General features: G+C 38.2%; 1 protein-coding gene across 2 annotated transcripts in view; it reads left to right on the forward strand.

The window, feature by feature from the left end:
* The window catches only part of LOC139696734 (solute carrier family 22 member 21-like), a 104545-nt gene that overhangs the window by 67055 nt on the left and 20098 nt on the right, over positions 1-17392 (forward strand). For both annotated transcript variants that reach the window (XM_071595568.1, XM_071595569.1), the window contains exons 3-4: positions 7326-7479; positions 12865-12975. In XM_071595568.1, coding sequence (XP_071451669.1) covers positions 7326-7479; positions 12865-12975 — 265 coding nt within the window. The remainder of the gene's footprint in view (positions 1-7325; positions 7480-12864; positions 12976-17392) is intronic.

Consider the following 17392-nt stretch of genomic DNA (forward strand, 5'->3'; position numbering starts at 1 on the left):
TTTTGTCTTATTCGCACCATTGGATTTTCGTGTACTGTTTTCCTTCTTGTACTTAAAAGCATGCAATCTCGTCTAGTTAGAAAATGCTAAAATAGTATATGGTCAAATTTTCTAACGTATTTCCTTCAAGCTGCTTATGGCGTCTTGTAACCTCAGCCTGATACTTTTACGAAAATAGATATATTCCGTCAGTAAGGGAAAAGATTAAGGATATTTGCAGCGGTGGTTAAAAATAATTATTGAGTAACCATACGAAATTGAGTTTTTCGCAAAACACCGATGGTACACATGTATAAGTGTTTTGGGGACAAAAAGACGATCTTTTTCGTGAAGACCTTCAGTTCCCACTCCCTTCAGATTTATATCACCCCATCTTCAATTTTGGACTATGTGAAGTACGAAGCTCACTTAATGGACTTGGGGAGTAAAGAAAGACCCATTCTAATCCTCGGAAATTTAATCCTCTATTAGTACCAGCGAGGTAAGGGTACTAAAGGTAGCAGTGAGAATAATCCCTTTCCACAGAGTAGGAACGCGGTTTTAGATTTGGAATTCAGTTTTCCTGTAATGGAATTCTTGAATAATTTCAGGAGGAAAAAAAATCATTTTCTTCTGGGCAAATGATGAGCGAGTATTAGATGGATCAACTCAAGTATTTCTGACGGCTACCTTAGCTGCACGAGAATTAGATAAATATGTAGAAAACGTTGAGACAAAAATAATTGAATATTGACTCACTTACCTCCATCCAGACAGATAAGCATACAGTGTGGGTCGAGTGTAGATGACGGCCGCGCATTTCATTCTGTCGCCTTTCGAGTAGCGTGAATTCCTGAGGAGAAAATATAATGTTACTCTCACTACTTGATAAAATGGAGCATGTTTTGAGTAAATAGTTTGGGATCATACAGCTACATCTTACTCTGCGAGCTGCCACGACAAGGTCGTTTGGTATGTGCACACCAGATCACGAGCCATAGGGCTTATTGGTGAATATATTCTTATTATTGGTAATAATATTACATATACTATATAATTTCCAAAAATTAGAGCCTACCACCAGTACATATCTACGACGGTCATCCGGAAAGTAGTACCCGTTCGTGAAATAAAGACACAAAAGTAAATATTAACAAACATAAAAAATTTTATTTGAAAGAGGATACTTTAAACTACTTCTCAACATAATCTCCAAGCAAATTAAGGCATTTGTCATAACGTGTGACAAGTTTCTGTATTCCTGCTGCATAGTCCTTCGCCGCCAGCTCATTGAGATACGCGAGGGACCCATCTTGCACAAATTTTTGCATAATGCAGATGGTGTTTAACAATTTCATGAACAATTGTTCGAGAAACATTGGGAAAATGCTCACAGATGTCATCAATTGTGACGCGCCGATCGTTCCTCACGAATTCGTCAACTGAGCTCACCAGTTGGTCTGTAATGACAGACGGTCTCTCCGAACGCTCATCGTCGTGTGTGTTCCCCCTCCCCATGTTGAAGTTGCGACACCACCGCCGAACAGACGACTCGTCCATTACATTGTCTCCATACACCTCCTTTAATTGGCGATGAATATCACATGGGCGAACGTTTCTTGCATTGAGGAATTTAATCACTGCCCTCACTTCACAACTGGCGGCGTTCTCAATTTTTTTAAACATTGTAAACAATCACAGAAACAACACAGGCAATGCTAGCGTCACGCAACTTGGCTCAGAGAAGGCAGACAAGCCACTGAAGCTATCTGACCTCGTCCAGCGGCTACTCGCGTCGTCAGCACTTCATGCGGCACGAACGGGTACTACTTTCCGGATGACCCTCGTATATGTGAATACAAGCGTTGGTATCATTTTATTTTGGTCACATTCAAATTTTCGTACGGGATTTCTCCGACTCTTGTGTTCATGCATATTATTAAGGGGGAAATACCCCCGTTAATCGATTTATTTGGCAATAAGTTTTTTTTCTCATTGTAGTTCCTCCCTCACCAGAGTAATTGGAGTATAAATGTATTTTCTCTCCGTCACCGTTAAGCTCAAATTATTTTTATAAATATTTTGTAAGCCAGTTTTAACGTTGCCCATTCTGAACTATTTTAATATGCTTGAAAAGTGTTTTGTTATCAAGGAATTATTTCCAACTTAATAATGTTGATGTCTGCCAAAGGTTTCATAGTGACGTCGAATGTAATTCTCACATGCGCCATTTTGCTATATAAATATTTTTCATTGGGCATATCTTTATTTATTCAACATTCCACGCTCTAACTATCATTCTAGAATTAAATCAATATAGGTATATTATTATTATCACTAATGTTAAAGTTGGCTTTGTACTAGCTGGTAATGAACACTTTAATGAAATGGGTTCATTTAACTCTGAAACTCGTAAAATCACAACAGAATCGCAAGTAAAACACTTCAGGACCTCATGGTCATATCATATTCACACAACCATTAGTCAGAAATATCCACTTCGCATATTAATCTTACTGTTAAAACACCACTGCTGGTAATGGGCAATAGTTAAAAAATTTTTTAAATTATCATTTAATCGTACTGTAATTTTTTTCTCTGATTTCTTTCTTTAATATACCTTACTTTTGTATGATTAATTAGTAATTTTATTTTAATTATTTTCCCCTCATTTTTCCGCCTTATTTCTTACGTTTTTCCCATTCTTTGTTCACTCTTTATCCTCATGCATATTCATTGTAAATCAATTGTAATTTTGTCGTTACTTTTTACATTATTTAGAACTGAAATGTAAATATATTTTTATCGAATATATTTGAAGATGGGTTATTTGGAAGAAGGGATTGCCACAGTCTCAATCTGACCCGAAAAAAGGTGATTTATTATTATTATTAAGGAATAACTTTGTTTATATTAGTCCTTCTTGACCAGCATTTCACCTTGTTTTGGCGGACATGATATTAGTATTATTACGATTATTAGTATTATATACATGCTAATAATCATATTTGTGCAAAAATAGATTCCCTGAGGTTGAGACATGAGTTTGTTTGTTTGGAAAAATTACTTAGGTCAACTACAGAAAGATGTCAAATGGAAGAGGTATCAGGGAATAAGAAAGGAAAATGGGGATGGCTGCGGTTAATCAATCTTCGGATTTAAATACTGATAAATAGTAATAATAAAGTTCATTTCCAAGAATTATATTGACATTTTTTGTTTAATGTTTTTTTTCTGCCGAAATATACAATAAAAAACTATGAAAATTCTAAATTGAATGCCGAAACAATGGCGATTAGAAAGAGAAAAGTAAATGCCACAGCTATCATAGATATAGACAGCACCATCTTGAAGCAGGTTGACCCTCTTTGATTCCTAGGGAGCATTATTAATAATTAAAATAAGCGCGAGACAGATCTAGAGAGAAGAATAGTCTTAACGAAAAAAGATTTTCAAATCGAAAATAATTACTAACTAATAACCATATAGGGGTGGGGACAGGGGAAAATAGACATGTCATGTATATATAAACGTTCGTTTGGAGTGTATCGACATACCTGTATGAAAGTAAGAATTGGATCATCAGGTAAGCGGGAAGAATCAAGCTTCTGGGAATGGAAATATTGATCTGGAGGAGGCTGACGTAAAAAGCTGGATGATTGAAAAAGTAGTCACCAAATTTCGGAAGTGAAAGAAATGAGAATTCTTTAAAAAAAATAGAAAGAAGAAGGGCAAAACGGATTGTACGTGCAATGAGGCATAATTAATTCCTCACAAGCATATTCGAAGTTGAAGTAAAACAGATCGACACCAAAGAAACTGAGGGGGCGCCCGACAGCCACATTCATCAAAAAGCATGAGATGAGCTGACTTGAAGGATGCAGCAATGAGTTGAGAGGCGTGGTTATTACGACAATGTATTTGTTTTAGAAATTGATGATTGATGATAATGGAGTGTTCTGTACATCCATATTTAACGTTTTTTTTCCGAAAAGCTCACCACACTCCTGGGAATCTCCTAAAAGTAAATCAACGACGGTTGTGATATTGTATTTCTTCTATAAAAGCTTTTACGATCGATAGGAGTGCGAACTGGCATAAATGCAGAGGGCTCCTTGACGGGATATTTCAGACGCGTTCTGGTGCACATGGAAAGACGGCCACATCACCCTCAAGGATCGAGAGTGGCAGATGGTAAGCATCGAGACGAAGCCATTCACTCCACCCGTGGAGTTTCCACAAATAGTAGAACTTCTGAGTCCGCGCGTCTTCTAGGAGAAGCACCCCTGTATGGAGAGTGTGCGCATTCGAGTGAACGTCCGTTCCAGGAATATTTTCACTCACATCAAGTTTTTTTTGTTCGGACACTTTTCCCGTGCAGCTCATCCCTTCCAGAATGAAGGATAAAAAGTTAACTGGACGCTTTCCTAATGCTCTATAAGCTATGTATATCTCGTATATGCGGAATCATCAATTAATAGTAAAAAATTGAAAAGAGAAAAGAAGAAATATTTATAAAACGATTTTAACACCAACTCTAATTAATGGCAGTGAAACACCCCATCACAAGAATAATTGAACAAAATATTTCGTATTATTTCAAACCCAAATTCCCAGAGTCAGCTGTTGACGGAGGCGAACGGTAGATTCAATTATTTATTATTATTATTTAAGAATTACGTTGCAATTAGGCAATTGTCCTGAAGGCAACGGTCAAGTTTGATCAATGATCACTCTTACAACGAACATACATACATGCACGCATTAAAAAACAGATGGGAGAAAAAATACACTTACATTCAATGACACTTTCATATCACATGCAAACAAATTTCCACATCACATACAAAATGCCGTCCGCATCACACGCAAACAATATTTTAATAACTACAATAGTATCAATGAAGTTTATCACCCATTGGCTGCTTTACACTTATTCTTAAAACTCCTAAAATTGGATGTAAAAGGCTCAAACAAACCTCCAGGCAGCTGGTTTCAATCAACAATAGTTCTATTTAAAAAAGAGTATTTTTTCTTATTTGTTTTTTGCGTTCTTATTTTTATTTTGAAACTGTGGTCGTTTTTTCCCTTAAAGTTAGCCTTTTCTATCTCTTTCCATAATAAATCTTACCACGCTTCGTCATTTTTAACATTTCTATGCATCGCGCCTAACCTGCTCCTTTTTCTTCTAGTTTTCCAACTCTTCCATTTCAGTAGATCCAACATTTTCGTGACACTATCTGTTCTTTTGTACCTGCCGAGTACATTTCTTGCTGCCTTTCTTTGAACTTTTGCTATCTTTTTAACATGTCCCACCTCATATGGATCCCATAATATGGACGAGTATTCTACGATAGGGATAACCAGTACCTCACATGCTTTTTCTTTTGTGGCTACGCTACTTCCTTTTAAATTTCTCATGCCCCAATGCAGTCCTTTAAATGACTTCCGTGTCAAATTATCTACTTGGACTCCCCGCCCCAGATCCTTAGTTAAGTAAAGTTAAATACATGCGGAGTAGATATTTTTAAGAAATATCAAAGAGTGTTCCCGTTCAGCTAAAATATACAATAAAGGCATAAGCAAGAACGTAAAACGTATACCAGACGGGATTTACGAAAAGAATATAAAAAAATTATTTAGACCACGTCGAAAGAATGTACAAAAACACCATAAGGAAAAATAGGTCGGTTGACGCGCGAAGTGATTGGAGCAACTCCATAAGGAGTCAGAACTAGAGATGTACCAGAATGCCTTGGCGTATATGCCTTGAAATGAAGAAGAAACTATAGGGCCCTCTATTCCAGGTGATCGTGATTCTTTAAATTTTTACACAAGCACCCCCACCGCAATTAATTCTTAGGCTGGTTTGATAGGTGCGAAAAGAGACTCCCATGTGCAGGTGTATTATAAATATATTATGTGTATGTGTGCAGGTGTATTATAAATATATTATGTGTATTATAAACTTAAGTCTGCATTCGAGGGTGACACTAAGACGTCAGAGTGAGTGGAAAACACGCAATTTAAGTCAATAATGACGAACGACCGTTTTCTTCACTTCATTTCAACATTCACAAATTCCACAACATGTGGTGTGATTCACGGTAATTTTCAAATTTCACGCTCAATTTCTTTCCGATCGAGTTCGTCTTGCGCCGCCATACAGGTACCTCCACGTTCCATAGTCAATCGGGAGTATTACCGTCGGACTATTACGCAATTTGCGAGTCAGTTGGAAAAAACGACCAAAACTTTGAAAAAAAAATCTCTTGATTTTTGCACCACGATTTTTTACCGGAATATACTTCACTTCGAATGCGTGATATTTTTAACGAAAGACAAACACCTTCACGATGCCGCAGGTACCGTACTCACTCAATATGCTGCCCCCTGGGCCGTATTTTTTGTTCTCGAAGATGAAAAAGACATTAAAAGGTCAACATTTTGCAACCATAGAGGCAGTAAAGGCCAAATATCAGAGCCGAGAACACCAAAAAGTGTGTTCCCCAAATATTTCGAAAGTTGGAATAAAATATGGCTTCACTGCGAAATATACAACTGAAAAAAAATCACTTTGATGGGAAAATATAAATATTGATTGCTTCGGCGACTTCCGAAGATATAATTTCAGAAGCTCGTGGGCAGCAGAACAATATTTATGGAACAAGTGAAAGAGTGACCGGGATACACAAAATAAAGGAATTAAAGCATTTTTACGTGACACACCGTATTTAGACAACGATAAAAAAAACCCTAAAATTTTGCAATACGACATATAATATAAAAAATTAATAAGATGCAAAAAGCCACTGCCTTAAAAGTTTCTTGAAACGTATTATTTCAATAATGCCGTACTCAATTATTCCATTAAGATGTCCACCAATGTGTTGATAAATTTAAATTGGAATTTTTTCCGGCACTCCCATTTAATACGCCGCACGCTTTGACCCGGTTTTATAATGCCTCGTCAAATCTAACCGTTAATTACTGTGAATGTTAACTTTACGTAGACATTATCGAAAAATTCTATTGAGAGAACAAATAAGATTGTTCATTAGTGAATGTGAATATTGTAACCATAGTAGCATAGTCAGACAGTCATTGAGTTGTTTATTGTATAGCTTTTAACTAAACTAGAGGTCATAGAACTGAGTTTTGGCCTTTACCGAAGGTTAAAGTATAACCTTCAATTGAGTGAGACACTCCATCCACGTTTCTTGACTAAGTATGTTAATAACGATTCCTAGTAATAAATAAAAAACTATCCTGCCATAAAATAACACCCAACTTGTGTGTACCTACTCTTGTCTTGGTCTTTACGTTTTTCAATTTTCTCTTGACAGTTTCCTGGCGTTGACACCAGAACACTGGTGCAAGGTCCCCGAACTAATGGACTTGGATATGGAGGTCAGGAAGAACATCTCGATCCCTCTGGAGTTGAGAGACGGCAGCTATCAGTACAGCCGGTGCAGGGTGTACGACGTCAACTTCACACAGGTGATTGATTACACAGCAAAGTCGAACCACTTGCTTAATCCAATATATCATTCATCCGTGACTTTAGCGTATTTTAACTCAACTTGGGGGGATGAACAGCGGAAATGACAGCCAAGGCTAGTGCGCGGCAAACCTCATCAGACCGACAAACTGAGGAAAACTAATAGTAGAGAAATAAAATCACTTACGATACGAGAGTTTTTATTTACTCGTATTTATTACCAGAAGTCCATTGGGTTAGGTTAAGTTTCCAATAGACGCAGGTTCCACACACCGCTGTACTTCTCAGCGATGAATAAAATGACATAAAATTCCCTTAAATCTCGCGCTATATAATATGATAACTCGATCTCAAACTCCGCATACGTTTTACCTACATTTCTCCTCCTTTCCTGGAGACTTAGTCGGCGAGTGAATGAGTTTTCGAAATATTACGGATTAATCATCAGCAGTATTGCAATCCTATGTTTGGTTTACATCTACATCTACATCAATACCCTGCAAGCCACAAAAAGGTGTGTGTTACTGCGGCCCTAGGATCCTTCTCTTTTCAGTGTTAATTCCCTCACCCCCTGATGGCTTTCCTGTTTTACGTCCTTTATTTTTCCTATGTACTTGTCTTGGTCTTGCTCGCGGGAACTATTTATATGATTTCCTTTTTGTAATGTGCAAGGCAATGAATTCTGTCTCTCTTCTGTTACATTCATGGCAAAGTAATGTCACGGCTCGCACTGCTGTCTTAGCTATGACGGAGGTCGACCTAACGTTGCAAAGATTGGACGTTTTCTGACCCAAAAAGTCTCTCTTGATTTATGGAATCGCCCTTAAATCCAAATGCGACCCTCGGGACGTTGATGCGACGCTCACACTCGACAGAGAGATGAAGCACTGTAATGGAGGCCTCCAAATCTCGGGCCTTGGCTGAGCACCAGCCAGCGATGACTAGTCCTTCGCAACGGTACAACCAAGTTGGCTCATTATCAGGGACACTGAAGCGACACTCACTAGAATGTCATTCCTATTCCTAAGTTGAATCCACCTGGTCAAGGATGTCTAATAATGTGCCAAAAGGAATGATAGCAAACATCTTATTCATGTAATAGAATTACGGACTTGACCGTCGTTTGGTGGAAATCACGAATATCTCTTTATTATACATCCTCAGTTTCCCTAATGGTAACGAATGATGATATTGTTTTTTCGAAGCGAGCTGAGAAATGAAGAAACAATAGCTTCAATAGGTACAACTTCATTATTGTCCAATATAATGTATTGGATATGTGCAATGGCTATATGTTCAATTATTACTTCTTTCAACAAATATCAAAGTCGTCTCTTCACTATTATCTTCTTCACCTCCTCATAGTTTCCAACCCCTTCAAGTAAGAGAATTAAAAGTAGTGAAAAAGAAACTTACAAGCAAATGGCCCTGCATCAAATGAACAGCAAAAGCTATAAAGAAAAAAATACCAATGGCCAATCAAGTTTTGAAAAAGTATAACATGCATAAATAGGGTCGTCAAATTAAAAATGAACATGTTTCATTTGACTTCATTCATTGATTATAAATTTGACCGACAATGTTTATTTTTTAATATATCCCTCCTGAGGTGACTATAGGCCACATTTTCTAATCGCCCCCGAAAATATTGAAAATTTTCCCCCATCCAATCCTGAGGTAAACGCTCCACGTTGAGAAACACTGGGGTAGAGAGTTATAAACAAGGAAATAGGGAAAAACACACGCCATTTTCTAAATAAAAATAGATTTGTACAGTCCACAGGAACATTTGAATGGTTCACTTTGGGTGGACTATACAATATATATTTTCATTTCGAAAATTATTGACAAGTTCCGCAGAGTTACGCCTGAGGCCTTTGCGAATATGGAAAAATGGAGGTTTGAAATGACCTAAGTTCGATATCAAAATCTAAAGTGTGAATTCCCAAATCGGACTTCTTTCCTCGTATAACCCCGAACATACGAGTATAAAATCCTACCTTCTCCCATTTTATCCCCCAGTCCATGATGGTCCAAATAAACTCAGCTGTTTGGAGCTTACCTTGATGAACTACTTCTTTTCTCAGTTTTCTGTAGGAATACAAAACAATCAATAGACTTCTTGCCCGGTTCTGTCACAAAACCGCCGGTGAACGCCGGAGACAGGAACGTCTCGCTTCTTTTATGCTGTAAAATAAATCAAGGCACTTTTTCAAAACATATCTCATGTGAGGAGTAAAAAGAAAATATTTGCATATTCCACTATTAAATACTTTTTAGTGAAATTGCCTAACCGTCAGTTTTTTAAAAGAGTTTTCTTTTCACACAATATGGAGAAACTCGACAGTCAAGCTAAAAACATTGAATTTCATATCTCAAGTTCATATATTAATTCTATTCATTCGAGAATAAATATTTCAATAGCTTAGTTTAAGGTTACAATCATGTTTCGGGTCAATACATTTTTAGATGTATTGCGGATCGCGGAACAAGTACATCGGGATACATGCGAGTGCTCAAATGATACGAGTGTAGACCTATTTGTTTCATTTAGACAATCAATAGCAGTCTTCGATCACACCGAATGTAAGTACATCCTTGTGATCTTCTAAATTTCGCACGGAGGATAAATTTATTAAGCAACGGAGAATTCAACACTCGATTGTGATATTAAGTCCAGGTACAAATATGACGCTAAGCAAGCTACAAGAGCAAATGGTGTCAACCACACCAGGGGCGTGTTTTGGGTAACCTTTGACGTAGGGGCTCTCGACAGAAACAGGGTAAAAAGAGCCAACTGGCGTGATTCGCTCGAAATTCGATTCCAAAACGAGACGACTATCGATTTACAAAAGCTCTTGACCGTGAACTTTTAATAGCTGCGACTGCTTCAACCTTGAGCCTCGCTCTTGTGAGATCCGTTTGCCGCGGATGCTATTGCCATTGCGCTGTCGTGGACGGTGAGAGGGATCACTGTTCACCTGCGCGGAGGCGTACCCCCCCGGCAAGGTGCGGTGGCCTTGGCACGGAATCCGCGACGCCGGGAAATTGTGTGCACAAGGTGGGTGGAGATACGAAGGATGTGTGGAGCGCCTGCGGAGAACGGCGGCCGGAATGCACCGGAGGGGATGCGATCACCAGCCGTGAGCATGTTACCGAGACTTTTTCCTACAAAAATATTGCCTCATATTTCTCATTCGTCCCTCACGGAGGAGTAGAGTGAAGAGAGCATATGGCATTTCGGGTGGCACTGGTGGCAACGTGACAAGTTTTCTGTTACTTATTATTCCTACTCCCCTAGTAAATTGGGATTAGCGGTGTTTTTTCCGGTTTTTACGAAATCGACGCCTTTCCGATTCGGAAGTGAGACTACCCCCTTTAGTTCACTCCCGTGCTTACCACGGATTTTATCCAAGCAACCACTGCAAAAGGTTGGCTTGATCAAGTTTCGTGAAGGTCGAGCTCATCCAACACTAAGCTCAATAGGGCGTGTGAAACCATGGATAAGGTTAAAAAAAGGAGACAGTAGTTCCCTTTTTCTCTTGTTTCCCAGGAAGATCTACATCTATACAATGCCCCGCAAGCCACCGCAAGGGCGGTTGGCGGAGGTTGTTAGGTCACCACTCGTAAACTAGAATAAAATCATATGCAAAACCAAATCGTGTTACCTCTGCATAAATATTAGTTTGTTCATGCACTCGACAAACCATAATCACACGAAAGAAAATATTTACATGCAATGATATTCAATGACAGGATACGTATATTCACATCATGCTGTACATTTGATTCTCAAAAAAATCACGCAGCTTCGATGACGCCGATGGTGCCCATAGGCACCACCCGGAACCGAACGTTTATCCTTCTTCCAGTAACCCAGCGTTACACCCACTCGACTACCACGCCCCAGATTTACTGCTTACTGTTTACCGACGAAATAATTAATAATTTCCATAATTCACGGACAAGTGCACATAAAATTAAACCCGTCCGTTGTAAGTTTTGTGCTTTTTTTGCGGAAAAAATCATGCTCGTTTAGAAATCCTGCAATAATATCGTAGTACGACGGGCCCAAGACCTAGAGACTTCGGGGCCACCGATGGGAGTGCACACTCCTCGTTTGAAAGCGTGCTCTTAGCCATCGAAAACGATAGGCCATTGCAGAGCCGAGGTTCCCGGTCACTTCAACGTGGACCCTCAGTGCGCGGGCACCCGTAGATTCCCGTTAATTTGCAACAGAGTAGACCAGATAAGTTCAGAAAAGTTCGAATGGCAAGTACTATATTGAGGGAAAGATCCACAAAGTCATTTTGTCTAACGCCCGTAGCCTTTTAATTCTACTTAAGATATTCCGGCTACAACACAGACTTATTCCCCGTTGCCCAGTACTTACGAAAGTTTAACACCCTTTTCCCGTTGTGGATTTCAACCAGCTGAGTCTTCTTTTTTCTCATATTTCCACCTTTGAAAATTACCTCAAATCCAATTTCCGTAATTTTTTTACCTCCTGCTAAGATTTCACAATCTCTTTTACGTTCCCAAATTCGCAGCTATCCCTAACAACAATTTCACTTCAGTCATTAAGTAAAATAAATATTATTCATCTACAACTCTATAGTTACTTCATCGGAACACCTGTAGAAATAATTTTTAACAAAACCATGATCATGATCATTCTTACATATTTCGAATGTATCGTAAAAAATCTGGGATTAATCCTGCGACAAAGTACGTGTAATTGATGGTGTTAGAATGATTATGTGATCAGAAGGTGACGACCGCATGTGGTATTCAAGCACCAGCTCGTTTTGAATATTTATATATTACCAATAGCGTTATTATTGCTTCAAGCTAATTGTTAAACAAATTAATGCAGGCGTTTTCGTTTCGTAGCAAATTAATCCCATGCCTCGAGCGGCAGACGGAGGCTCGGAGGGTTAAGTCGGAGGAAGCGACACCTCTCCTGTGCACTACATTCATTTATTCCTTTCAATGCAATAATTATATTCGCTCTGAACCGAGTACGTTCGAGGATTAACTGATTCAAACTGAAACCCGAAAATTGCCATAATCTACAAGTGGTACCAAGCAGTCATAATTACCCTCACCCAACCTAGGTATCAAGAATTAAGCTTCTAATGCCCCGCATGATTACTGTCGTCAGTTGACTTTTAAAATGACGAAGAAAATCCGCAAAAAGTGGATTGCCGTTTGGCTTAGTACACCTAGTATTATATGAACTCTACCTGCACCTGTCATACAAACCTTCGGGTTGATTAAAGCGGTTGATAAATAAACCTTATGTTTTTGGCTTAGCTGTCGTTTGTGGAGTTATGTCAATAATGAGGTATATATACTATATAACCGTTTTTATTTTTCCGCAGGAAATTGTGGATGGAGATATACCCCAAAAACAACAGGAATGGCCAACCACGTCGTGCCACTACGGCTGGGAATACGACCTCACGAAAGACTACGGAACTATAGTTTCAGAGGTAAGTTGCAATGATTTCACTCTCGATGAACACCTAAAACACGTTTATCTATCTTCATGAGCATGTTTTCAGACTAATGATAAAAAATACTCTCATTGGAGTGTTCATATGCATTCTTTAGTTCTGCACTCCGCAAATCTGTTTCGCCAATTCTCATTTGTTCCGCAAACCCGCATTATTCGGACTCACTTATAAATAAAGAATAATGTTTAAACTCGTAAGTTCTTTCAAATGTTAACTTTGCGAACAAAGCTGTTCTTGACCATATAACAAAGTCAAATCACCGATAACTCTAAATCACAATCATGGAAAGTGAAATACACGTAGACGCCTGGTAATTACACTCCAGTCCAACATCGCTTCCGATTGCTATCGCTATTGACCTCATACAATGTTTAGACGAGAGACAGTGAGCATCGATAAGACCCATGATCTCTAGACGTAGGGATTGACCTTCTGACACCAATATCCTCGCTATATTACCTTTAATGGGTAATAAACGTTGATTTTTATTAGGGACCGAGACCTTTTCTCCGGTTAACAGCGTTTGATTGATGCACTTGGTAGCATGGAAGCCAATTATCCTCCTAATCAAATGCTTATACCCCTCAATAAAGATAGTAAGAGATTCGGAATTCCGCAAATAAGGATAAACGTACGCTGTTAATTTCCTTAAGAGCAGGCGATTTCAGTAATAGCGACCATGATTTACTATTATTTCATTCCATGAGTTTTCGTCACGCTAATCAATCGATGGCCTTCTCAACCAATAATAACTATAATGCAGTGTGATGGAATATAATTAGAGTTCAAGATACGTAACATTATACAAAAGATTATCTCAGACTGAAGGAACAAGGCCTTCGGAACTCAAGCGTAAATAAACTTCATTCCGTTGTAGTCAGAGCTGTACGCTCTTGAAAATGTACATTTGACCCAATGGCAGTTTTATATACACTTTTATATAAATCTTCATTTTTTCAAGTGTCCACAATCGAAATTCTCCCTCTGACTATACTCGAATCATATTTAAGAATTAAATTGTAACACTTCTGCGAGCGTAATCCACTGCTGCTGGTTCACTACGGTTACTTCCAGGTTCATGATAATGTCGCGCTATTCGCAATACCTGCAAAAACTTGTATTTTTGGTAAAACGAATTAATTATAACTAGGTTCACCAGCACAAGGTTTGGGCGAAATTTATTTTCACAGTTATTAAACATAAGAAGTGGGCGAACCTCTATAATTCGCAGAAAGAAACCAATATTTACTTTTGTTCGGTAATCTACCCGCAAGTGAATCATAATTTTTAATATGTATTAAGAGTATGTAATGAGTCAATCCTGTACCCAATAATGAATATTTGAGACAATACGCCCTCTATACAAAAATCCGGAACCTATGAGGTTAAGTGCAGCACATGTCACCCATCATTCATTGGACAGACAACACGCAATGTCAATATTAAAGATTTATCGCTAATTATGTACTCGAAAAATTTTTAAGTCGACGCCACCGAGAGCTTACACATACACTTACACAGAGACAAAATCATGAACAACGAACCAAGAATCATAGACACTCACTTATTTAACGCGGCTCCTGAGTTTTTAAGTACGCAGGCTACACAGTACAGTATAAAATACATCTCCACCACTTCCTTCCCCACTCCCAGTCTCGCCTCCCCAACCCCAAGAAACCGGTCCCCGATACCTCCGCGACCTCCCACTTGACCACGGGAAGTAATTCGCTACTGTTGTCTCCCACGTCGTCAAAATTTCCCACTCCAGTTGATGGCCACCTGGTTGACCGAAATATCGGTGTAGAGTTTTTCTCAAATATTCATCATTGGCTATAGGATTGACACCTTACATATTCACACCCAATAGTTGACATCTTCATTTGCATTATGAGTATTAACTGTTTTGAGGCAAATATTATAGATTACACCTGTAATTATTCTACTGACAGAGATAGGTAAGAATAAACAGTTAACCCGGAGAGGTAAAAATAGAACAATCTCGATAATGTCAATTAATGCTTCTCGATTTAACTAATTATTAGGTGGATGAAGCTGATATCTCGTGCCAAGCAAGTCGTTAAATAAATATATAAAATAATTAAACGTAATTATTTACGTTGCTTTCATAAACGTTTGGTTGCTATAGTAATATTTTAGACACTTGAACAAAAGAGAGAAGTGAATAAAGTTATTCTTTCACCTTTTTGTGAGGTTAATTGTGAATAATTGGCATATATAGTATTTCAAACGTTCGATCATATGAAGTAAAAGCATCACAGAGATAAGATAGCTTAGGGCTTTACCCTATAAACCGGAATATAATAAAATAAATTAACTCGAATATGACGCTACTTCATGCTAACTTTCGGGAAAATCAAAAGTGATCCACCTTGAGCTATTTGGTTATTTCATGTGGAGTGACCTTGTTCATTGGAAAGCGGTATCCGACGACAATATTCACATCACGGTGAATTTCATAACGGTTACGCACAAACTTCAGCCGTACGCTTTCGTGGAATCTATTGCTTTTAATATCCGCTTAAACCTTGACAGAGGAATACATAGAGAGTAGTGCACGTTTGCTAAATTCACAGCATATACAAATACGATAGAATGCATTTAGTATCTCACGTTAATCACAAATCTAACGCAACGCAACAGTTAATGAAATCGAAATGACGAGGGAGTAGGGTCCAATTCTGCAATCTCCGCGTACACCCCAAATGGAAAACGTGACCCTGTCGTTACCATAATCCCTGAGAAAACTGCAGTACATTGTAGTTTTACCAAAGCCAAAGAAAGTGACCAGAATGGGTACCCAAAAGTTTTCTTTGGCACCGACGTTTTCTTTATTGCGATGGAAGCGGTTTTATGGAGCGATGTTTAGCGATTAAAAAGAGGTTATATTTGATAAATAAAACAGTTTCTGCCCTGACTTGGTGGAAAATCTTCATATTGAAATTGAAATATAAACAACTTGGCTTTTACACATAGAAAATTTATATTTACGACCTAGGTTTCGCTATGGTTTAACGTCTTCAGGTAAAAATACAGGTCAAACACATTATACTACCTTGAACAAAAAGTTCCCGGAATAACCACCGTGTGGCGCTCCCATCGTTCCGATTTGAGTTCTGTTTTTTTTTGTTAAATTGGTACATCTGTTGTTGATATTCCCTTAAAATCTTAGTGTCATAACTTGACATTTGCAAAAGTTACGTAGCCAAGAGTACATCTATCTCTGTGTGTGTTGGCGATTTTTTACAATTTCAGAAATGGATTTAAATTTGCAACAACGCAATTTGCAACAAGTATATATATATATATATATATATATATATATATATGTCTATATATATATATATAATTATATATATATATATATATATAATTATATATATATATATATATATATATATATATATATATATATAATGTGTTTGACCTGAATTTTTACCTGAAGATGTTATACTATAACGAAACCAAGATCGAAAATAAAAATGTTCTATGTCGAAAAGCCTAATTGTTTATTTTTCAATTTTCGAGGTAATACTCGTTAAAACCAAGATTGCATGGCACTAGTTACATTGCATTGCAAATGTTTTAGGCAGATGCGTACCCATGGTTCTAATCTTTGCAGGTGGAACAGAATACAACGATATAAATGAAAATATATCAAATAATTTGCGACGACCTCCTTTTTCTGTCGAAGTTGAAGAAATTAGTTGTTCATTGAAAACAATTAGTTTCCATTTACTATTTTACCATGAGTGGCCATTGAACGCGATTCTGGGCGTGTTGCTGAGTGATACATGACTTCACGCACGTTAAGATTCTACATGGTGATGACAATGATATTTTGCCCTTACTAGGAGTGTGAAAGATAGCATTTGTTTGTTTGTCGTGAGTCGAAAATTGACTTCCCAGATATTACCTTTATACGTATTTATCCTATATCCACAACGCCATCATCCACGGGCGTAAGCGAACTTTCAATCACGATTTTTTTTACATTTCTTTTCAAATCCCAAAGGATTGGTGGAGTTCACCGCTCCCCCATCAGCTGTAGGGCTTTGCGCCATATGGTGGATGCACATTAGCGTTGAGCTGGTAAACAGATAAGATAAGGCTCCAGAACTCTCATAGATGACTTCGTGACGACGCTTACCACTCCTATGAGTGCAATCATGAGATTTTAGTTCTTTGGCGATCACTGATCTGTCAACCGGCGCGTCGCTGACCGCCCGGCAATCTCGCGTGGCATTTGAATATTACGTCAGGGATACAGCCAGAAGCGTCTCAAGGTTTGTGAGAGACTACTAGTGGTGGGGGCGAGCGTTTTCGATTTCATTGAATGTTGGTCGATTTCCAAAAGGCTAGTTGCCTCGACTTA

The sequence above is a fragment of the Hetaerina americana genome, unplaced genomic scaffold (assembly GCF_022747635.1).
Source record: "Hetaerina americana unplaced genomic scaffold, ioHetAmer1.1.p SCAF_7, whole genome shotgun sequence".
Classification (NCBI taxonomy): Eukaryota; Metazoa; Arthropoda; class Insecta; order Odonata; family Calopterygidae; genus Hetaerina; species Hetaerina americana.